General features: G+C 33.9%; 3 protein-coding genes across 3 annotated transcripts; 1 reads left to right on the top strand and 2 right to left on the bottom strand.

The window, feature by feature from the left end:
• The first annotated feature begins 1,143 nt into the window (after positions 1-1,143).
• LOC128178256 (glycine N-acyltransferase-like protein 3) lies at positions 1,144-8,574 on the top strand. The gene is made up of 5 exons (XM_052845351.1): positions 1,144-1,285; positions 3,026-3,133; positions 4,359-4,476; positions 4,662-4,785; positions 7,114-8,574. The coding sequence occupies exons 1-5, from the start codon at positions 1,205-1,207 to the stop codon at positions 7,520-7,522; spliced, it is 840 nt and encodes a 279-aa protein (XP_052701311.1). The 5' UTR covers positions 1,144-1,204; the 3' UTR covers positions 7,523-8,574.
• Positions 8,575-8,705: 131 nt separating this feature from the next.
• On the bottom strand, positions 8,706-11,925 carry LOC128178258 (uncharacterized). Its single transcript, XM_052845353.1, has 3 exons — positions 11,152-11,925; positions 9,355-9,501; positions 8,706-9,109 (listed from the first exon to the last, which is right to left on the bottom strand). Exons 1-3 carry the CDS (start codon positions 11,453-11,455, stop codon positions 8,961-8,963), a joined length of 600 nt encoding a protein of 199 aa, XP_052701313.1. The 5' UTR covers positions 11,456-11,925; the 3' UTR covers positions 8,706-8,960.
• Positions 11,926-13,385: 1,460 nt separating this feature from the next.
• On the bottom strand, positions 13,386-24,323 carry LOC128178246 (uncharacterized). Its single transcript, XM_052845332.1, has 6 exons — positions 24,120-24,323; positions 20,035-20,295; positions 19,426-19,601; positions 18,647-18,815; positions 18,052-18,444; positions 13,386-17,108 (listed from the first exon to the last, which is right to left on the bottom strand). Exons 1-6 carry the CDS (start codon positions 24,310-24,312, stop codon positions 16,237-16,239), a joined length of 2,064 nt encoding a protein of 687 aa, XP_052701292.1. The 5' UTR covers positions 24,313-24,323; the 3' UTR covers positions 13,386-16,236.
• Positions 24,324-25,452: the final 1,129 nt, after the last annotated feature.

Below are 25,452 nucleotides of genomic sequence, written 5' to 3' on the forward strand. Positions count from 1 at the left end.
TAAAGTATTAATATTACCGGATGTTAGAATTTTATACAAAATGGAGTCGCTTTCCATTAAAATAGGTATCGGCTAGATAGCCTTATAAGTCGCTTCTGTGTTATATTTTATGATATATCATTTACTTTAATGAACAGATCGTAAAATGTGATGTATTTACATCAAGTTTTATAAAAAAAAAAAGGGGGGGGGTGTCATGGACGCTTCGGTAATACATTCGTGTTTCCGAGTCTACCGGAAAGGCCCGAGAAGTTGCGATTGAGAGTCTCTCTTGCTTGTCGGAGATTAACGGATACAGCTGAGAGTCTGGTTGAACGAGAGTAGAGTTCAATTTTGCTTGGATACATACAATTTCTCTTAACTATTTCGATTACTAATACGTAGTTTGATGTAAGAATTCTTTGAATATTACACATCATGATTGATATTTGTTTTTCACGAAATTCTTGTAGGATTCAGATTATAAAAATGTGCGTAATTCAAATACTTATAGGAATTTACTTGCCACGCAAAATAACTAACGTTGATTTTAAAATAAATAACAATCGATAAAATCAACTCCCGTCAGTACTTCAGTACTTTGATTTGCGTATGATGCTTATTATTGTTCAAAATGTTGATTTGTAAATACTTTCAAAGAGAGTATTCTCGAAAACTATCAACCACAATCTGAACATTTATTTAATAGATACATGCATATGCATCATGTGTCAAATTTTCAGATCGCAAAAAAAGTATAATTTTTATCTTTGGAATCCGTTGGACAATAACATATGGTATTGTCCGTTTTTAAAGTATCATAAGTTTGCTTCAGACAGAATATACACATGTATATATTGTGTTTAAAAGACTTCAGCATTATATTACGGACACAAATGTAAGAGGCGGAGGCAACACCAATATCGATGTTTTTAAATCCTTACAGAAATTTCATTTAAAAAAATTTAAAATGAATTAAAGGTAATTAACTTTCAAAATAGAAATTACCTGAATTACCGTCAGAACCTTTCGGAGTATTGTTGCCATTATGGAGAGTTTCCATGCATCACTGCTTACTGTGCAACGGTCTGTTGATTCAATTTTGTAATCAATTTTTCACAAAAACAACTTTACCTTTTTATTACCCTATCTGCCGTCCATATGTGCTCGGCGTGCCATACATTCCAGATAAATGCATTTCAAAAATTGAAGCTAGGCTAACACAATGGCTGTCCGAGAAGTTCTCCCTGAAGAGTATGATGACCTTGATCAGAAGCTAGAGAAAGAAATGCCTTTGTCCATTTGCGTATGTATGTTTTATTAGTTTCACTTTAGCCCGTACTGGCTCCTACAAAAGTCCTATCTTCAGAGATCGAATAAACACTTATTCAAAGGAAACGTGCTTGTAGATATGATACGCCAAAAACGACTGAGTATCGGGAGGGTTTTTTATCAAACATATATATTTTGTTGCGTTTTCTGTCATATTGCAATGATGGAATTGATAAATTATAGGCTATATAAATCAAATCTGACAATATTACAATATGACACTTAAAGACTAGGTTGATACGTTCCATATATCTGCAAAAATGTTATGTTTTTGGTGGGTTTTTTCGGGGGCGGGGGGTCTTCACTAATTAGACGATTTGTAACTGAATTATTACATCAATTTGATAAATATCTAATTTGTATTAAAGTTTATTAGCGGAATATTGACCACTTTCCTAATTTACATATAAAAGAGGGAATTTTACAGATTAAATTGTAAACTATACAGTTTAATGTGTAAACTATACAGATTAATGTGTTAATAATACATATAAAAACAAAGAATTTACAGATTCATGTGTAAAATTCACAGATTAATTGAATGTGAAAATTCTACACATTAAGATATACATTTTACATACACATTTAAGTATGGAAAGTAAAATAATTTAAAAAAAGATTTAAAAAGTGTCAATGTGGCACTCATACTTTTCAGTAAATCTTATTATATGTTCATTAAATTGGTCTAATTCATTAAAACCGCGCAACAATATGACGATTTCCTCGTATACGATATAGACGCTAATTCAGTGAAATACTCAAAGGAACTTTAAACATTTACTTTAAGGGAAATTAATGTTTATGCTTATCTTATTTCATTTCCTATCATTTATAAACTCCTTCATCATTACATTGCTTTGTTGAACTTTTGAAGCATAGCTCATGAATTTATATTCAAACTTAATTAATAGACGTGTCAATCTACAACTTCTTCATATAATTATACATGTAATTTTAGTAATCTTCTTTTTTTAAAGATGTATTTATCATTAATGTTTCATTACATCTAATTACGGTGAACTGATTGTGTTGCTAAATATATGTTTTCATAATGCCCTTGAAGTTGTTCCTTAGTAGAGGAGTTAAAATGTATTTGCTTTCTGTCCGGTTACATTCATTATATAAACGATTTGTTATTCAAAGTCATGATCATTGATAAAAAATGTGTGGATAGGATTTTCCTTACACACTAGATAATACATGTTGTTATCAGATCCATAGTTACGTAACTATATACAGGGTTACATAACGGCACATAAACCTTCATACAGTGTACTCTGAACATACAGTTATGTAAAAACTAAAAAGCTTGACTTGTATAAAATTATATTTACATTTTCCAGTGTCTTTGTCTGTGATTACACCACGTATCAATATTGTACTATATAACCCATAACTTCAAATGACGCCAAATTGAGGCGCCAGCGGGGTTTGCTTATTTATTTTTGAATATTAAACCGTACGATGGCTTAAGATTATATAAATATAATTTATAAGGATCATTCTTTGAGTATTATGAGGTGATGATTTCGGTCTGGACGTGATCAAATCTATCATAAAGCCATTCGGGCTTTATTGGATTTGATCACGCCCCGACCAAAATTATCACCTCATAATACTCAAAGAATGATTCCTTATTCCTTAAATAAAAAGGTTTATAAAACGTTGTTGTGCCATTATCAATATAAGAAATTGACATCATTTTGTATTGAAGGGACTGGTCCATTTTCGGTTGATGAGGAGGAAGCACCTGTTGACAGAGAAGATGGTGTTGGTGGACAGTTGGCCGGACTTTTCTGTTCTTGTTATTTTGGATAGACAGGTGTGTCTCTCGATCAACAGTTCTATCAAGCCACACTTTTGTGATAAACATTATATAACAGTCCCTGCCCTCTCACTTTATGGCCAATATTACTTTTACCTTATCAAAGTCGGATTTGTAAACCGAGATTTTACAAATTTTTAATATCAAGTATTAATCCTACTGAATGTTGTATTGGCCAGTGAAAACGAAACTGTCATCTCTAAAATGCGTCTTTATTTGGGACGGTGACAAAACACAGGTTGATTATAAATGAATGGATGGTATATAAAGTGTATGTTACATTATAAGTTTATAATTTCATTCTGGTTGTAACGCGCTTTCTGATTGGCTAAAAAATTATTTTATATTGTATAAAGAATGTTGCCTACGTCGTAGTAAGACTAACGTCAAAAAAGCATTAATCCGCCTGACGTTATGTTTGAGTTTGGTACAAGTTGATGTCATTTTAAAGGTCAAATGACTGTTTTTATCTACAATTAATAGCAAATAAATAAATTATAAGCAATGAATGCAATATTTATTAGTTGTATTCGATATAAAATGGTTTGGGGCAGTTTACGCGTTTTTATAACTGCCCCAAACCATTTTATTTCGTATAAAACTAAAAAATATTGAATTCATTCCTTAAAAAATCAAACATTTCTAAGCCTATCTATGAAAATCTAGATTGTGAGAGATAAGTTAAGAAATTTTTGATTTTAAACTTTTGATATAACATTGTAACATATAGATGACATTATATGTTGACGATAGACGTAGTCTTTAGACGTTAGATGATAGATGTAAGACGTAAGAAGATTAACTACAAAAAATTAAAAAATATTGTAAATAAACCAATTCAAAACACTCAATAATTCATACTAGCAAGTTCATCTAATTTCTGATCAAGATACAGTTATATAATCTTATTCATCTAGTCATAAGATACGCATTTACCAAATATTCTAATGATATACACTTACCGATTTAAAGTAGTTTCCACCAGTGAAAAATCGGTACAAAATTTGTATAGTCATGAGCCAACCTCAAACTAAAAATTCACGAGCTCCACACACAAAAATGCTGAGCTCAAAAACCGATGACATCACAGCATACAAAGATAAAACTAATTGCAGTATTGGCAGTAACATAAATGAAAAATTGAATACTATATGTATGTGATCGAAAATATTATCTTGAAATTTCAACGCAATTTAGATATATTTATCATGATTATCTGCAGATGAGAGAGACTTGGTTGTTTTCTGTGTGTTTCTGCAAAGGACCTGAATTTGCTTCACACCTGGATACTGTGTTTCAGTTCGCCTCCAGAGAGACATCCCTACCTCTCTCTATCGTTGGTGATGTTAATTTGCATATTTTTCAATGATGAATTCGGGGGGGGGGGGGCTGTTGAATTGATCTATCTTTATAATATTGAAAATTCAATTTAAATGAGTTTGTTTACTTTGAAAGAAATAAAATGCCAAGAGGTGCACGTGTATAAAGTGTTTGCTGTTGATGAATGAACATTAATGCTGTGTAGGGTGTACCTCTGACGACATGGACGCCCTCATCCATTTACACCAATCAGCAAAAAGCTGCCCTTACCGACGAGACTACGCCGATGCCATAATTTATACACTGCCTGCTGAAAATATTGTTCCTATGTAAGCATGTATCCTATCAACTGTATATCAATAATAAATCAAACCCAAAGACTGACAATAATACGTACCATAGAATGCTCCTATAAGTTGGGTTTACTGCCATCAGTTCCAAACACCTCCTCAAAATACCATTAATATTAAAATATAATATACAGTAGTTCATAAACGAGTAAAATCTTAAGTAAATGTAATTATGAAGAAGAATGAAACAGTGGTTGTTATGATCGTCAGGCTAAATGACAGTTGTATTCTTCCCCGAGGAACGTTTATTTGACTCGTGTGGTTCATAATTACATATACATCAATACCATGATTTTGAAATATATCGGCTAACTCTTGCTAGGTGGTTAGAATTTACATGATTTAAGACTAACTTAGCCTAAGAGTAATAAAATATCATCGGAAAATATAAAGAGGCTGCTATACTTTAAATCTCTCATAAAACTGACAACTTTGAATTGCATTTTTAAAGGTATATGTGGCTTATTTTTCCATGCTAAGAAATATTTGATTGATTTATTTATTCAAATAAGTATATAAAGATATATCTTCACAATAATTTACGCAGTTTATATCATTCGGGTTAAAAAGATATAGAAATAGATAACTAATTTTTATAATTATTGTGGAGTCGATAATAAATCCAGCATTTGAATAAACCCCGCCTTAAATCTGTCACGTGATACCACGCTCAGTCTATCACAACAACAATGGCGAATTGGGGAAAGATAGATATATCGTTAAGTTTGACAGATTTGGCAAAGAACGAAAAAGAGACAAACTGACAAGCGGATAGGAACAAAGGGAAGATAGTCATCGGAGACCATGTAGAATAATGGAATAGGAATTTAAGCCGAATTAAACTTAGTTTATCATGAAGTTGTAGGGGTTTTGCTAGTCAGGTTGGTCAGCTGTTCGCACGTACAATGTACTCCATGTGTTCCATGTCTTTACTTTATATGTTATTAACCACAAGTAGAGGAATTTTAAATAAAGAATAAATAAACACTCTCAGTACATGCATCCCTCAGGGAGAGGGGGAGGGGTGTTCACTCATTTTACCGTGTCGTTGATGATAAAATCGTGTTTCATCTTTATTACACATCAGGCACGTAGCATCGTTTTTGAAAGTGGGGGGGGGGGGGGCCAGACTCATCCAAAAAATCTTGACAAGCAAAAAAAAAAAAAAAAAGAAATTTCAACTTTTCCAAAATCTTCAAAATCTTAATCCGGGGGGGGGGGGGGGGGGGGGGGGGGCTGAAGTAGTATATTTCTTCAATACTTCAATTTCAATCCTCGTTTCCTTATTTTCATACCAATTTGTTTACGTACTCCCAAAAAAGTGGGGGGGGGCCAACTCCATGATAATTCAAATTTTTATATGTAAATTTTAAAAAATTTGTTGCTGCAAGAAAAAGTGGGGGGGCCAGGCCCCCCCTGGCCCCCCCTGATGCTACGTGCCTGCACATAATTAGCAATTTATATCGTTCTACATTAATGAATAACGGAATAATAATGCTTCAGGTATCATAGAAATAAGAAATATCTAATTTAAGACATAAAAAACGTGATTCTAATATGTAAACAAACTGTTCTTCCATCGTGATTTCAATGCTAGGTTTTCCCGCACTCATGCGCAGTGGCGTTACAAATGGCGGATCACATTAATATTCATCAGACGTGTAGCAAAGTTTAGAGACAAATAACTAAAGAACATGTTTTATGGGCCTAGAGTTTGTGAAACGTCTAATTATAAGAAGAACGATGTATATTTTTACTCAAACTCATGTCAAAAATTTTACTCCAAATACGCCACATATACCTTTAAACGAGTTGATATCCATGTGTTTTTCTTTAATCTATAATTTTATTTTCTCGCGTTACAGTAGAATAACAAAAAAAAAGTCTCAGTAAGTTAACGATATGTTAAAAAAATGCGTGCTCTAAAACGGAAGTTTCGTTTAGTGAAGTTAGTAACATTTGTATGCATAGTAATAACTAATGAAATTGGTGTTTTGGAAATGACGTGTTTGATAAGTATTTAATTTTTTTTATTTAAATTTCAGTATCTAGCGCACGCTTAACCAGAGCATGTCAAATTTACCTCATTGTAAGGTTTCTTAAAATTTGTATATGAACAATGAAGTTTGTGAGAATGAGTCCGCCATTTATTTTGTTTACCTGGCAACTGCTGCGGACTTAAAGGTTATCTATGGTTTTTCTAGAGTGGCGATGGAAGCAAAGTTGTGTTTAAGTCATTTTGCATTGCTCTGTTTCCTAAAACAGCGAATTAAAACAAAGCGTTTATTAAAACTTTTTAAATTTCAGAACAATTCCAGACGGATTCAAAATATCTGAACTAAATGGACGTCATACGGAGATTGTACACAAATCATGGCCTTTTATAAATTCGCCAGAAAAGTGGACCAATTACCAAATCACTCATTTCCCATCAGTATCAATTGAAACCGAGGACGGACGCCCCGTGGCCTGGGAAGTTCAGCATGAATATGGCGCCGTAGGAGCGTTACATGTAGAACCGGAATACCGGAGAAGTAAATTCGGAAGTGTCGTCACAAGAACCCTGGCGGAAAAAATGACCAAGGACGGACAACTCGTGTTTGCTCTTGTTAGGGAAAATAACGACAGGTCGATTGCATTTCATGAAAGTAATGGTTATGTACGAATGCCTTTTAAATTTTCGATCATGAGCTTTTTTGGAGAGGCAAAGGAATAAAAGAGTGTGTAAAGCTTTACTATCGTTGAATATAAAAAGTTAATAAGTTTTCTTATACGAGATTTTGAAAGCACAAAATGGTCATTTTGCCGATTCATTAATTACATAAATAAACTTTGAAATAAGCTATATATAGCTTGTTAGGGGTTTCCTTCAAAATTTATGCTATATTTATGTCAGCATTCTATCTAACGCTTTGAATTTCTTCCATATAACTGATAAAAAGAATGTCAGTAATGTGCACGTGCTGATGATGTGGCATAGTACCTTAATTAACATTTAGATGAATAGTGTGTAAATGTTACATAAACGTACGTTTGAATATGCTATTAGTAACTTGCGCAAGATAACCACATATAATCTTACTGTTAACATAGCATTACAAATTTTTGTGTAGTGGCGTGAAATTCTGAACAGGAATGAATAATATTAAGTCCACAAGAATAAAGTAGTCTTGTAAATATTCATCCACAATCAGAATACGTTTTATAGCATTACATAGATAAACATGTTCATATCGCGAAAAATATAATCCCGTCTTGTTTTCATCTGGAGTACCTATGATTGATCACATGTGGTAATGTCCACTTTTAGTTTCATGTCTACATCAGTTCACACAGAAATTGTGTTTTGAAAAGACTTCATCTTAAATATGTGATATAAATTGCAGTCGGTCCTCCATCTTACGAGCACGTGTGATAAATGCTGGAACAATACCCAGAGACAATGCAAGTTCCAACCATACGTTGATATTATCTGACTTGTAGAGTCTGACGTTTATACTATAACCGACATTTCTATGAAGCTTTTTCTTTCAGTTTGTTTCCATCAATGTAACGTGAGAGAATTGTCTTAGGCATGCACAATTCCAAGAAAAAGAAATTTGGGATTACGCTATGAAATAATCAAAATATCTGAATTTCTAACCATTTCGGTTGAATCTTGGCTGTAGATAATTTAAATGCATGACCTACACAGGAAAATCGAAACTTAATATTCTCTCTCCTCAGGATACGAGTATAGCTTTCCTTAGAATAGTTTTTGTATGGATCTTACTATTTACTAGCAAACGCAGCACGTGTAATTCCAGCCAAATAAATAATAACAGAAATGAACTGAGCACTAACTGTCTATGGAAAACAATAATTCAGATTACATTTTTAAGTTTTATTTCATATCTGTGAAATCAAACCGCGCTCGTATTTCTAACGAATCGAACACCAGTCAGCCTCTATGACAGTAATGCAATAACACAACATAGTGAATTTTTTTCGGGAAGTAGTAAAATACACATCCTGAAGCTTAAATACTTCACAGTATTCCGAAATTAAAATTTCGCTTGAAAAAATTCAAATAGTAACAAAATTTTGCGCTTTACGTTTTCATTGTCCAGCTTTTCATATTAAGGCAGGGTAGCTCACTCTAGCAGGAAATATTCTCACTTCAGGAGCACAATAACTTCTGCGATTCCTGCTACGGCGGCTAGTACAGCGCCAGCTATCGTCACGCCAAAGGACCATCCCAACTTGTAATATATGTCTTTGATTTTAGACCCGTAAATTCCGACACCAATTATAATGAACACGACTGAAAAAAAGGGGGGAAATGGAGTTTATCATATATTCTTTGCTTTACTGCAAGCTATATATCCTCTAACGAAATAACAATCAATTTCAGCACACCTTACTCGAGCTCGGTACATTGTATAAACATATACCACACTGTCAAAGTAACTTCGAAACTGGACAATTCCAATAGAGTATAAGATAAAATACCTCCTCATGTATATAGCCGTACATCTATTTTATTCCAGATAGAGTAATTGTTCTTACCAGCGCCAAATGTGAGTCCTATGGTGATAAGTAGGTATTTTCTCTGCTTCATAGACTGAACAAAGAAGTAGAGGAAGAGAAGAATGAGGGCAGCGACCATCAGAATCAGCCCCAGGCACTCGATGCCCTGTACCGCGTGGTACCAGTCTGTTGGTAGATAAGAATGTCAATTATAGCATACTGTTTTCTATAACCCCAACCACTTGGGACAAAAATTAAAAAAGAAAAATTGTATAACTATAGAATAAATGTCAAATTAGCTGGGGGTTTCCCAGGCCGCATTAGAGCTTTGCCCTGGACCCACTGGGGAATCAAGGTGGTCCCCCAAATCCCTATCTTCTTGGGGCCCCTTTCAATAAATCCAGGATTCGTCACTGGTTTAATACGCTAACATACCAATCTATGGATGCCAACAATTTTTATTATCTCTGCAGTGGCTGCTAGTAAGCATGTTGGCGTGTAAAAAAAACCCACAAGTACTGGTAGAACCGTTTTAACAAGAGCTTGGACTTTTGGCAGTACGTGACAAACTCCGATTTGTTGAAGGCGGGGTCTACTCATGGTTAACTGCCCAGTCATTGGCTAAAAGACATGAATATATTGAACGCAATGACACTCGCCCTACTTTACGCAGGGATGTAAATTTCGCTGAATCAGCGTCAATTTCATACAGCAGAGCAGATCTTGGCAAACAACTTTCCGGTTTTGACATTCTATGAATAATAATGAGCTTCTCTTAGGGAATTAGAAGAAAGGAGGTCAATATCTGACAGCTTGTTTTGATGAGCAAACTAGATAGTAACATCCCACAGAAAGTCCAAGCTCTTGTTAAAACAGTTCTATTTCTGTGTGAAAGAAAACTTCATGACCGAAGCAGTGGTATGTACGACTAACGTCGATATGATCACACCTCGTCAAAATTCAGGGTTGCGTTCAAGATCGTAGCAGCTATGCTGTTAAATAGAAAAGCTAACCGACCTAGCCGCTACCACAAGCACATGTCGTTATTGTATTATTAAGTATGGGGTATTTATTATAACAAAAATTAATAACGTCAGGTGCCTGTGGCCGCTAAGTAGATATTCCTAGCCCAAATTTTTATTGCTAAGCATCAAATTCATGGGCTATATTACTAACCAATTTGTAACAAATATGAAAATCTTATTTAGTAATATTTTGCTCATCCTATAAGTTATAATGAATTTAAACATGCGTATTCATGCTTGAAATTTACAAGTTATGTCGATAATACATGTGTTTAGATGAACAATTCCGACTTAAATCAGAGACCTGGCGGCTAACCTGGCGGTCAGTTCTAGAGACCTATAGATATCTACGACCTTGCGGCAAGACCAGCTCCTACGATCTTGAACGCAGCCCAGGTTATCGTGCATTATATGAAGATATCAACCACGTAGAGCAGCAAAATGAACGGTTTATTTATTCTGGACTTTTCCATAAACCAGACTTAGTAGCCATAATACTAAGTCAAATAGCTCTAAATACAATGAAGTGGTTCAAAGTAATTTTCAGTGCTTCATATTTATTTTGAAAAATTCATTTCAAACGAAATCACCAGCACATTTTGCATTTTATGTACGCTTCTTTGCTTTTTTACTTCTCTATACTTTTTTTAGTGTCAAATTACAAGTGCATGTCCGAGTACATTGCATACTTTTTCCCGAACACTGAAATCAAAGCTAAAATGAAACTACGTGTTTTTTTAGCATATTGAAATATTTCATTGCATATATACTTCAGTTTTCTGTTTGTTTCTTTTTTAGAACCCAATCTTACCTCCGCAACGTAAACCATCGATGAAAAGTCCAATATCACGATCGCCGCACTGATAATACCTGGCGTACCGCAGGTACTTGTTCAGGCCGCCGCCTCGCTCTGTGTAGCAGACGTCATAAGCCCAGAGTCCTATCTCGTGTTCCACGTACACTGGAATACGCATCGCCTCGGCAATGATATCGGTACCGAACTTGTTATGGGCCCATCCTTTGGTCGCAAAACCGATCACAAAGACCACTAGAGCCAGGCAAAGAACGATCAGAGCAACCCTCAGGGGAATGGACGCGGCGCCCCAACCAGCCATTGTTCACGCAAGTCCCCGCCGTGTTCCGCAAGTGAAGTATGATTACTGAAACTGCTGACAAACGTCTCCTTGATACAGCGCCAAATTCTTTCCAAGTTGTCAAAAGCAATGACATTAGTGTTTTTCATTGTATTTCTCTGTGTCATATAGTTGGTTGTGCAATCTTTTTATCCAGCATACCATAGACAGAGGAATTCGCAAAAGACGGGAGAAAGCGCCACAAAACATAACAAGAGCACTCTCTACACTGTACATTGTTTTCATGATATCTTTGAAGAGAATATGGACCATTAATCAAGATATTAAGTTATTTGTAAAGTTTGTTTGCATACATTTTCCCCAATGCCAAGTAAGTGAAGGCATTTTTATTTACCGGTACTTTCTACATTTCAGGGATTTTTTTTCTTTGTTTATGACTCGTACATGTATGTCATGATGAAATCGAACCAAATACTTTAAAAGTGCACATCGCTATACGATATGATTTTCATAAAGTTTTTAAAAAACAAGAGATGTTTGTAAAACACTTATGCCCCCCCCCCCCCTCCCTTGGAAACTGAACGGAAACAACAAATAATTGAAATTTTTCTGAATATTATTACGATGAACTTGTATACCAAATTTTATTTCAATATGTGCATCCTATGCGAAGAAAATGCACGGAAACTGCAAATAATTTGAATTTTTTTTTAAGTCCAAGACACATAACTCTGTCAAAAAAATGCTTGATCTTAAACTTAAAATTAAACTTGATCTATATTTATTATGATAAACCTGTATACCAAATTTTATTTCAATATGTGCATCCTATGCGAAGAAAATGAACGGAAACTGCAAATAAATGGAATTTTTCTACGTCCAAGGGGCATAATTCTGTCGAAAATTGCTCGATTGTACCCAAAATCGAACTTGACCTAGATATTATTATTATGATAAAACTGTATACTAAATTTTATTTCAATAAGTTCAGCCTCTGCCAGGAAAATGAACGGAAACTGCAAATAAATGGAATTTTTCTGCGTCCAAGGGGCACATGCTCGGTTGTAACCAAAATCAAACTTGATCTAGATATAATTATTATGATAAACCTGTATACTAAATTTTATTTCAATAAGTTCAGCCTCTGCCAGGAAAATGAACGGAAACTGCAAATAAATGGAATTTTTCTGCGTCCAAGGGGCACATGCTCGATTGTAACCAAAATCAAACTTGATCTAGATATCATTATGATAAACCTGTATACTAAATTCTATTTCAATAAGTTCAGCCTCTGCAGAGAAAATGAACGGAAACTGCAAATAAATGGAATTTTTCTACGTCCAAGGGGCACAACTCTGTCGAAAATTGCTCGATTGTACCCCAAATCGAACTTGACCTAGATATTATTATGATAAACCTGTATACTAAATTTCATTACAATATGTTCAGCCTCTGCAAAGAAACTGTTGGTGGACCGACCGACAGACAGCAGCAAAGCAATATGTCCTCCCTTCTTCGAAGGGGGGCATAAGAAATAACTAGCCTTCAAATACTCCGAAAATTAATTTACATAGAAATCGTATTATACAATTAAAGTATACCATTGACTATCATTGAGGGAGTCAGGAAGATTCCAGTCCCCCGAGAGCAAGTCTATTTCCCGAGGCGAAGCAGCCTGTTTTGCAGGGAATCGGTCTGTTTACGGGGATTCTTAGGGAATCGGCGAAATATATCGAATTACTCTCATATAGTGAAAAATAAGTAGAGGTATAAGCAAACTTGTTATTTTCAATCATGCAGTTTAAATTGCTAACTGTATTTCAATATCAAATGGCTGCAACAATTACCACTGAGGAAAATTTGAAGACTCAGTGATGAAAAAAGAAACATGGAAACTATCCCCGCATCAGAGAGCTCTACCAACTAGTTACAGAGTACATCTAAACAAGTCTGTGCTTACGCTATCAGCTTTATTTGCCGTCTCCTTTTATAAATATATCAACCCAATATCCATACAAATACTCAAAAACGTACAATTGGACAAAACAAGTATGCAAATCAGTTTTAAAAAATAACAAGTTTCTAAATTCATTGAAAAATTGTTAAAACACCAAAAACATATACCATATACATAAAAATGTAACAGGCGCTGGTGTTAATTATGAATACCATGCATATTCTTTGGCTGCTTATCATCAAAATACCGTTAAAATTAAACCATCTTCCTCTCAGACTTGAATGCATTCGGACAAAACTAGCTGTACCACTTGTACATATTTTGTATAAATAACAAAATCTTTAATCACTTTCAAAGATAATATTTTCGGTGTATATCACAGTAAATACAATAATTGCCATGCAGTTAACAAGTTGATGCATGAACCAGACGGACACATAAACATAAACATTGATCATGGCACTTTATCTTTAGTTTGTGGATTCAACTAAATGTGATGGATTTCAAGTATTTTAAAAGATTCAAACGTTTAATGTTTATCAATGATTTTAAATTAAATATTTTGTTTACATAACACCAGTGCTTCCTGAATCAGTTTGTGGAAGGCCTATATTAGTGGCAAGTAAAAAACAAATAGTGCACCATACTGTATTGCGAAGTACATTTAAAAAAAACTAGAAAACATTAAATGTGGACATATTTTACGTCAAACACTCTAAATTTGACCTTATAACGTCATATACCTTCATGCAAAGTTATTAAACAATATATGTAAAATACTAAAAAATAATAATATACTTCTCTCTCTCTCTCTCCTCTCTCTCTCTCTGTAGGACATTTAAGATGTTATATCTGCAAACTGTCTTTTTTATAAATATGCCTACATTCGGGAACTTGCATATAATATACAACCTCATATTTGTATACAACAATTTTTACATCATTTATAGAAATAAAATTTAGATATATATTATGTTACAAAACCATAGGTACATTTTGCAAAATTAATGGCAATAATCCCCCCCCCCCCAATTTTTAAGCCAAAGGAAACCATAAAATTAAACTTCTAAAAATATCCTTATTTACAGTTTAAGCTGTCTAAATAACTGCAATCTATACCTTCTCATGTCAAGCATACAAAATCATTTTCATAATATATGTGTATATTTACATCTACCAAGTATTATTTCCTCCATTTCTTACGAAAACTTATAGTTAATTCATAGCTCTATAGAAACAGCCAGACTGAAATCTACAGGCCCCGTTCATCGATTGGTCGAAATCTACCGCGACATAAGAAAAATCACGGACTGCACGAAATAATCATGATGATGTCAGACTCAAAGTATCACAGAAGACGATTTGGCTGTTTCTTTTAGCTAACTTACCTATGTACATTAACCATATTGTAGTTAATTTTACAAACTTTTTATAACCGATTTATTAATTTGTTAAAAGAAAGATGTTAATATAAACAATAGAATGCTTTCTTTGATGTATCATGTGGGCTATGAAGGTAGCGATCATTGCAGAAAAAAATTACATAACCTGCTAACGCGGGTTATGGTTTTTTGGGGGTTTTTTTGGTTTTTTTTTGGCAATGTCGCTAACTTCATATCCCCTGTCAGCTGTGAATCACCAAGGAAAGCATTTTACTGTTTAAATATATGCTTTATGTAAGTTTAGGACACACTATATGACACAAAGAAAAGCCTGCAGATACAAATATGAGATATATATATACACAGGCTTTTTCAAGGAAAATCACTTAAAATGGCAAACAATGAATCAGAAAAATTCTGCTCAAAACATTTATACTTTTGTCTTCTGAGAAAATCTTTGCAGAAATTATTTCTCTTTGATCAAGAAAAAACCTGCACCTAATCATTAAAGCAGATTCAAAACCCTATTAAATACTCTACAATAAATACTGAATTGTATAAAAAGAAATGAAAACAAACATCTGTGTTTGAAATAATGCACTCTAGACTAGTGGTAAAATAATATTGAACAGGCACACAATTTGATTGTTTCAGAACATGGACATTGCTATGATCACTTCAGACAAACACAAGTATCCTCATTTACACAGCTCCTGGAAGACTTGTGGTAAATTATGATGCATGGAAGTGGAAAATTTAAAATTTATATAATTACATTATAATTAATTATATTTAGCTGGTAATATAATTATACAGCTAATTATTAAAACACAAGTAAAAGTGAAATAGGTGACCTCTTTCTGACCCTTTGACATTACATGTAATACTTATTCTATAAAAGGGGTAACAACTCTTTCTGCACTAATAATAAATTTTACCCTTTAGATATTTTTCAACATTGTCATTGTAATTTACACAATCTCAGCAGCCTTGTGGGTTTAATATAACACAAAAACTTGATACATTCCTAAGACATAATCATTGTTTATAATTATTTATGTAATTATTTGCTTTATGTTTCAATAACAATATCTAATTACGAAGAAAAACCAAAATCAGTACAAATTATGTGTGAACATAAAATGGAAATGTAACTGCTCATCAAATTGAAACCCATATGTTTAAGTATATGAACTTCTGAAAATATACTGTATTCAATACTCACAAGTATCTGATGAGGAATAAACCTTTTACATGAATCAATGACTAATGGCAAGAACCACTTAATAAATATGCACCATACCAAACAACCACATTCATCAGTGATCTTATACAATGTGAAGGTTCTTACATTCGCCTCATCAATGTGAAGGTTCTTACATTCGCCTCATCAATGTGAAGGTTCTTACATTCGCCTCATCAATGTGAAGGTTCTTACATTCGCCTCATCAATGTGAAGGTTCTTACATTCGCCTCATCAAAGATCTCAAACTGTAGTGTATATTAACTCTCCTGCTCTTTATAAAACGATAGACAAAAAACAACAGAACACAAAACACAGCACTGAACCCCATCATTACAGTCCCCAGGGACGGTCCGTCCGGCTGACCGGGGATCACGACCTTCTCCCCTACACCCCCCACAGGGTCAGGTTGCCCCCCTTTGTCTCGTTTTATCATATACTGGTCTTTATCCTCCCTCTCTATTCTGTCCGCCTCCTCCTGCTGTTTCCGCTGATTGACGTCGTAGTACGGGTAATCTCGGTCCTGGTTTTTCACATCCTCCTCCTCCTCTTTGTCATCACCTTTCTCGTTGTAGTCCTCGTCTTTGTAGTCCTCGTCTAAATAGTTGTTCTTGTCGGCTTTCGCGTTATCAAAGCGCACCATGACGTCCTGGTTGGGTTTCTTGGCATCATTTTTGGGATACTCTGGTGACTCGTTCTTATCATCGTAGTATTCATGCTTTTCCCTCTGGTTTGAATAGTACTCCTCCTTATCAGTTTTACCGTACAACTGAGCAGCAAGGACATTATTATTCAGAGCACCTGGTTGGTTGTAGTCATTTTTAAGCAGTGTTCTGTTGGCTTTCATTGCATGGTCCTGTTTTTTTACAGCTGTTTTATCAAGAATTGCTTTAGGGATGTCCTTGAAGGTCTGTCCCATGGCCAGTGCATAGGCTATGTCTTCATTGTCTGTTAAAGGTTTAGCAGCTGATAATTTTGATTTGATGAAAGCATGGTTTTTGAAAATGTCTGAGGATCCTGGGTAGATGAGATATCTCAGGTACATCACCAGAGCCCCTGCCCCTACTGCCGTCTTATGGGCCAGACATCCACCTGTCACAAACAAAGCACAGGTCAATACAGGTCAAACGTTATTTATTATTACAACTTGTTCATCTTTAGCTTATAAAGTATAAACTGCCTAATATTAAGCTATATTGTATAACAAAGGTAAAGATCTGATTCATATCATTATATGACTTTCTGCTATAAAATTCAGAAAATTCATCAATTTAGTGTGTACAAAATTTAAATGTAACATCAAGTGAATTGATATAATTTGCATGCATGTACTATAATGATAAAGGCAAAGGTTTTGTTTACTTAAACAATAAAATCCTTTCTTTAGTGATTCATGAGGGATATGAAGGTGGCTACACTGCAGAAAAAATACATAAGCCGCAGTTGTGGGTTATGTTAATTTTTTCTGCAATGATTGCTGCCTTCATAACTCGCATGAATCATCAAAGAAAGCATTTTAATGTTTATATTTACATCTTTCTTTTAACAAATTAATAAATTAATTCTAAAAATTAAATAAAATTTACTAAACTACTGGTATTGTTCATCAGTACGTTAGCTAAATGAAACAGCCAAATCATTTCCTATGGGAATTTGAGTCCGACATCATCAAAATTATTTCAAGCAGTCTATGATTTTTCTTAGGTTGGTGTAGGTTTCAACCAATCGATATACAGGGCTTGTCGGTTTTAGTCCTTTCAGTTTCATGTTGGTTTCAGTCACTGTAGGTTTTGACCAATCGATAAACAGGGCTTGTAAATTTCAGTCTGGATGTTTCTATAGAGCTATGAATTAACTTAGAATAAGTTTTCGTTAGAAATAGAAGGAATCATACTTGGTAGATGTAAATATAATAAAGTGAATTCGTTTAATAGCTAATTATATGAAGCCAAAATTAAATCATTATGATCTATAAGTAACATTTTTATTGGAACCACTGTGAAATAAACTTGGAATTGTTGCAATATCAAAATACCTGACATGGCTTTCTCAACCAATAACTTCCTGCTTCTAAAAGTTCTGGAGTCGGGAAAAGACAGCAAACCTCTCTGTGAAGGTTTTGTAAGGATATCTTGAGGTTTAACTTTCTTGTTATCTTGGTTAGTGAACTGCTGTACCAGTTTTTGACCTTTCTGCACCACTACAGCATTGTGTGAATCATTTTGGAGGCCCTGTTTTTGAAGTTGAACAGGAATATTGTCCTTTTTTGTATCATCTTCATAATCATAATCAAAGTCATCTTTGTCTTTTGAATTTACCGTTCTTGGCATGCTGCCAAAGCAGCCGCTTTTCCTTTGCCAATGAATGATTTCATACAGGTACGAGCTGGATAGGAACTCATAAAATCCAATATTCGGACAAACAAATTCTGAAAAATAGTTTGATCTTGATAATAGTTTAAAAATACAAAACAAAAGAAGAACGTATGTATTTCACAAAATTGCAATTCACTTAATAAGATCTTCCTAATTTATTTTAATGTTTAATTTAATCTACTTATTTTTCAAATTAGTGTTAAGAGAAATATATAAATGTAAATAGTATTATCCTTGATATAAGCTATGCCTTACGTTGCTCAAGGAATAGATCCTGAAATCTTGGTGTTATATTTTCCGTGAGTATGATATGAACTGTTTGAATCATCTCCAGGAAGTTGTTTGTACAAAACTCTGTTTGAAAATCATCTACTGATTTCCCATGTTTCTCAAACAAAGCCTTCATGCTGTTCAAACACCCTGCCTAAAAGAAACAAAAGACATTCAGCTTCACTATATATTGTATGATTACAACAGAATCTGGCTTATCTGGCATGTCATAATATAATTAGATTCCTCATTAAGAAACATTATTCACTTGAAATCACAAGAAGCACCTCACAGATTTTAAAATCTTGCTCTTATTTTTCGCACATATGTAAACTACATAAAACTATGATAAACATTCAGCATTCAAGATTTTATGCTCTCACCATTGGATGAAAACGATTGAATTGCAGAAATAAGTAATCATACATTAAGGAATCTACAGTAGTTTACAAAATCTACATAAGCTTGTTTTATATCCTGTTTTGTTAACATAGACCACAATACCTTGTGCATGTTATATTGTTTACCACAAAATCAGAAGCCTGGTTAGTCACACGACATGGACCACAGATTCTTGTGTAAAATTGACTAGTAAACTACACCTACATTAGGCTGTTACACATCTGTTTTGTTTAGGTGCCTGATTATATAAAAAGTCCCTCACAAGACCTACATAAGCCTGTGTTACCTATCTGGTCAGACACCAAAGACCAAAGGATTTGGTGCCTGATTCCGTAGCCCGTCATCATCTGTGTGCAACCTACCTGTTCAGACAACATGGACCACAGGATCTGGTGTGTGATTCCGTAGCCCGTCAATCCTTGGCTTGTCATTAGCTCCACACAATCCTCCTTGATCTGACACATTGCCGACGACCCTTTACCCAGGGTCCCTGTCAACTGAGTCATACAATGGTCCGACTCACTCTCTGACAATTTCTCTGAAATTAAGTTTCAACAAGACTTCTACAACATCTCTGTATGCCAGAGAATTTACAATTTAATACATTGTTTGTAACTTATCCTTCATGGCAACTTTGTTAATATTATATAATATGTATTATTAAGATGCAAAAAAACCAAAATCCCACAATAATTTTTTTCAGAACTTTCAAAAGTCATAAATTTAAAGATTATTTTCTTTACATTGACTGACCAAGTCTTTAAAAATTCATCGCATATATAAAATGTAATTAATATCAATATCAATATTTTCTTATAGCAAACATTTTTTCTTCATTCAGACTATCTTCCCCATTACAGACTGATGATCTGAAGTTCTCATAATGAAAAACAGTTGTAATATTCTGACATGAAATCAGCGATCAAATATTAACCCTTTTATTTGTACACATATATTTTCCCAGGCATTACTTTTATTGCTGAAATAGACATCATGGCTCCAGAGAGTGCTGAAGTTGAGAACTCGCTGACTTTTCCACAGGATCCATGGACGACTGACGACAAAGTGGAGGTCCTTGTAGTACTCCTCATCCCCTTTCTTGACGAAGCTGACTGCCTCCTCACTGATGCTTGTGGCCTCCTGCTTAAGCTTCTGTATTCGGGTTCTGATGTCCATGGAGAGGCCTCCATTTTCACCTTTGTCAAATCTCTCCAGCAAAATTTCTAACTGCCCTACAATTGTACAACTTAATTAATCTAAAACTTGTACCAATCTCTTTATAAAAAATTGACATCAATGGTTATGGTTAGCACTTCTGTCCATTTTATTCAGAGAACTAGGTTAAAAGAAATAAACTGGTTTTCAGTCAAATGCTGCCACAATGAATACTTTTACTGTCATATTGAAATTGGGGTTAGTTCAATTAAGATTAAATTTTAAGTTTAAAATATAAGTTACATGTATTCCCCTTTTCAAATCATGCAATTGAAATAAAATAAACTGCTTGTCCCATTATATATTGAAATGTTTAGCCTGAGAATCAAGAACCATTAATATATGTATAGATAACACTGAGACATATTGAGGGAAGAAAAAGGACAGATGAAAGATGTTTAAAAATGCTCACTTGAGTCCTAAGTTTAGGAGAGCTAAAACAATACTTTGCTACACTTAAATTGTCAAACACAGCAAAATCAGCTATAACTGCCAACAGCCAGTTCACAGAGATGGCTCAATAAGGATGTGTCTGCTGCCTCATTCCATTCAATATTGAATAAAATACCATTTAAATAAAACAATGTACAGCCAAAAACTAAAATTTCTAAGTGCCACTTTATAATGTATTCATTTGACCTAGTTATAATAGGGAAAGAGTGTTTGTGCAGTGATACAACATAATGTACAGTACTGAAGTGATGCATATCGACTACTGTTGAACAGGAAATGCTAATTGGTTAGGTGTAGTGGAAATTATCCTGATAGTCTTTCCACTTAGAATGATAAATGGTCAGTTCCATTTTCATAATGACTGGTGACAGATGTACATATATAGTTGGTGTGTTAATACATCAAATACAATGCAATGTAGAATTCAACCAATTTTAATTCTTCCCAAAATATCATACAAAAAGTAATGTGCCGTAATTGTAAATATTTGTTAAGTTCATTTTCAATTCTTTTAACATCAAAATGTTAAAAAATTAGGAAAAAATTTTAACCCTTTTTTGGTTAAGTTAAAGTAGCAATTGAAACTTGTATACTTTTTTTTTTACAGTTGTATAATGCAAATGCACTATTCCCTCCCCAAACCCCACCCCAACCCAAGGTTCAAAGATTACTATTCCTTTAAAAATGATCAGTAATGTACCCATATTTAAGCATTTTACAAAAAATTTTGCAAGTTATAACTTTATTATTACTACTGTAATAGTAGAATGCAAAATCACTGAGTAGGGATTACTAATAAGTTTTTATCAACAGGATGTTTCATTTTTTATAAATAATTATTCTTAAGGCTTATTCTTTTTTCATACTGCATATTGTTCTTAGTTCTTTACTACTGATATAGAAACTAATACATTATCAAGCAGTCTTGTACATTTAAAAGCAATATAATTTGGAATTGGCATGAACAATGGCTGATGTGCACTTACGAGGGTCAATCAAAAAATACGAAGACTTTTGTCATAGCTATGGTACTTAACGTCATATCATTACTAAATTTAGTAGACATAATTTAGCAATAGTTTCAAACAATTTGCAAGAAAAAAGTAAATAAATTCTTTTATTTCTAAAATTATTTAGAATCTAATCCTGCAAAAATGAGGTCACAGCGCACGGTCAAAATTTGTGTTATGTCAACAATAAACCATATAATGTTGAAAATAATATCTCTATAAATTGGGCTTAAAACAAAATAATATTGAAACCTCAAATTCAGTATAGTCATGGTGTTCTATGTTCCAAATAATGATGGAATATATTGTTTTGTCGAACAGATATTAGTAACTAAAGACAGATAGTCCTCTTTAGAATTGACTAAAAACATCGACGTCGCTGGACGTCGCGGCAAATTGTGTTGGGGTGGTGGTAATTGTATTTTGAATATAAAACAGTGCGAAAGAGAGTAGAATATCTGAAAATATTTGGTCAAAAAATAATTAATTAACGTCAACCAACGTTCAGGGTTATTCTTACTGTAAACTAAGAGATACAGGTTAGAAAATGAAAACTTTGAAGAACTAACTTATGATTCTCGAAAAAATGTGTGCAAATAAGATGTAAAGTGGTTCAGTGCCATTTTAAATTGTTAGGTTGAAGACACAAGAGACTAAGCATGATATAAAGATGGGGTATATCTATAAACTGTGCGTGTTTAATGTTGACGTCATGTTTTTAACATTACCGTGCAACCGTGGTGACAAAACATGTTGTTTTTAAAAAGGGTAACAAAAATACCGTTTCATCAAATGGACTAAAACTTCGCATATCAATAACATTAGTGTTGGTGCACAGGTTAATCTGTTAAGTATGACTTTCATGAAAAATATATGATAGACAGTCACATTGTCTTTGTATTTTTTGATTGACCCTCGTAACTGAAATAAGTGAATCCCAAAATCACAATGTTCAATTCTAGACTTGGGCATTCTCAGTTCATATTACCCAAAAATTGCATTTCTTTTTCCATGGCAAGTGAACACAGTGACACTTCAGAGAGAAAAAAACAGCAGATCCTACATAAACCACTGTAATATTGAGTTAGATATTGATCTTTCAATTAGTTATGATGGATTCTAGCTGGAATGGTTTGAAGATATTGTTAGTATAATATAGACAGTGTTTTTTTTTATTTGTGAAAACTACTTTTTAAAAGTACCTTAATCAAATGATGGCAACAAAAATCTATTGATATGGTAAGTATAATAATTAAAGCTAAACTGTTGTTAATAACAAGGATGTTTGAGCTGCAAAATTGAAGTGTTGTGGGGGGGGGGGGGGGGGTAGGGGGCATAAAAAATACAAAACCAAATATAAAAAGTCTATGAGGATTTTGCATTGCATCAGCCATGAAGAAGATAACATTGAAAAAGTGTGTGAGGTGTTCTGAGTGACTTTCAAATGGAGGAAAGATATAAACATTTCTCTTTATAAATCGCCATTAGAAATCAGTTTTTGTTCCTGTGAATTTTTCCGAGTGAAAAGTGATAATGTGTCAATGAAGGTACTTTGGATATTTTTCCTTTCATCTACTTTAATTGTATTCATTGTTTCACATGTATGAGTATTTAATAAAAAAATTGTCCAAATGTGATGGAAACAATAACTTGGGACAGACTATAGATAGAATGCGTTTAGTTTAACTTACGGTGACCTGATCATAGCCTGGTCACGGTAAGATTATTCTTTCTATACTCTGACCCGAGTTTTTGCTTCCACCACTTTTTGCTTGATATTTCAATAATAGTAAATACCTTTGTGCTCAAGCTACGGTCATGAAATCAAAAAATTGAAAGTCTACGGAGATTTTGCATTGCATCAGCCATTAATAAGCCCGGATGATAATGTTAAAATATTGCGCGATGTATTCCGAGTGTATTCCCAATGGAGAAAAGATGTAAACATTTCCCATCACAAATCTCCGTAAGAAAATTGTTTTCGTTCCTGTGAAATTTTATGATTGAAAAGGGATAATTGTTCAATGAAGTTATCTTGGATATATTCCCTTTCATCGATTTCAATTGTATTTCTTTCACAGGTATGTGTATTTTTATTAAAAATCATCAAAAATTGATGGAAGCAATAACTTGGGACAGATTATAACGGTATATGTAGGTTTGCACATGAAATAATTATCAGTAAGCTATTTAACAGTGTTTAATAAAAAAGGCAAAAAAAAAAAATAAGAAGATTGTATGAATAGTTAAACTTCTTATCCATCGAAGACGCCTGTAAGCAATGGTAAGGCTGTAGTTATAGAAGACAACGTAGCAAGGCGCTGACTGCAGCTGTGCAGCTATGGAAGTTAGTAGGCTGCAGCCAGCTGCTGACTTACCTTCCAAAACACGCAAACCAAAAAGTCCATCGATGTTCAGCTCCCGAAAAGTTGACTTGTAATAGCGAACAAGACGTTCAATGGCTGACAGCGTGTCATTCAATGCCTGCAACCTCTTGTCTACAGGGGCAGAAATTGTTAAACTAAACACAGCAAGCATCAGTAATCCAGAAAAGGCAGCCATCTTTAACATACTGACTAAAACCAGAATCGGGAGGAAAGATTTTTTCCGAATACAAATGACGGTACTATAGAGTACAGATTGCCGCATGTTTAGCGGTTCCTCTCCTCAAGCACGGGTGGCCATGTCCTCGGTGCTTATACATGCATATAGGCAACATGAAAATTATATCCATGCATACATGTATACATGTGGTCACACACAAATGTTGGCAATTATACGTTCTCGTGACGAGAAAAAAAATACTTCAATTATGAAAAAAGAATTCTTAACCAGGAACTTTTCGAAGATTGCCATTTTCTGCAGGTTTGTTGTCGTAATTTTACATGAAAGTAATTCAAATCTATTTTTGTAAGTGTTGGGAGGGGGGCAGGCTCATCCAAAATGTGTTGACAAGCAACTAAAAAAAGTAGAAATAAAAAAAAATCTCAAAAGAGTGACCTTTAAAGGGTACCTGCAGTGCCGGTCAATTTTTGATATAATGAAGATCTATGTGTAAAAACATCATCCTGAAAATTTTACAGCGATCGCATAAGTAGTTTTCGAGATATTTGGGGAAAACCCGATTTCACACCTGAACGAGTTTTGAATAAAGCCGATTTGGCGCGAGATGAACTGTGACGTCACGGGGTCAACGCGACTGTAAGAGAAACAGGAATATCGTATGAAAACAGATCGTTTTCTTGCATTGTTTTATCGATATATGAACATTTTTTTCTGTTGTTTATTTCCTTATCAACCCTGGATGACTGAATATACTGTTGTTTGAGTTTAAACCCGTATTTTATCGAACAAAAATGCCGAATTCGGAAAATTGTTTGCTTCATGAATTTAGTCAAATGTGTAACACATTTTGCATATAAATGCACAGCATACGTAGCAAAATGGCAATTAATCAACCTTTTGTTTTAAGAAACATATTTTGTTAATATTGCCATTCTTTGCAAAATGGCAATTAATCAACCTTTTGTTTTAAGAAACATATTTTGTTAATATTGCCATTCTTTCGAATGATTTTTCCGTGACATTATTAACTGATTAATAATATTGATAATATATGTTTGGTAAAAGGCAACGCTGGGTCTATTCCTCGTTTAAGGCATAAAATTACAAATGATTTCGCCTGATTATTCAATAATATTGATATAGGAC

The sequence above is a fragment of the Crassostrea angulata genome, chromosome 3, assembly GCF_025612915.1.
Source record: "Crassostrea angulata isolate pt1a10 chromosome 3, ASM2561291v2, whole genome shotgun sequence".
NCBI lineage: Eukaryota > Metazoa > Mollusca > Bivalvia > Ostreida > Ostreidae > Magallana > Magallana angulata.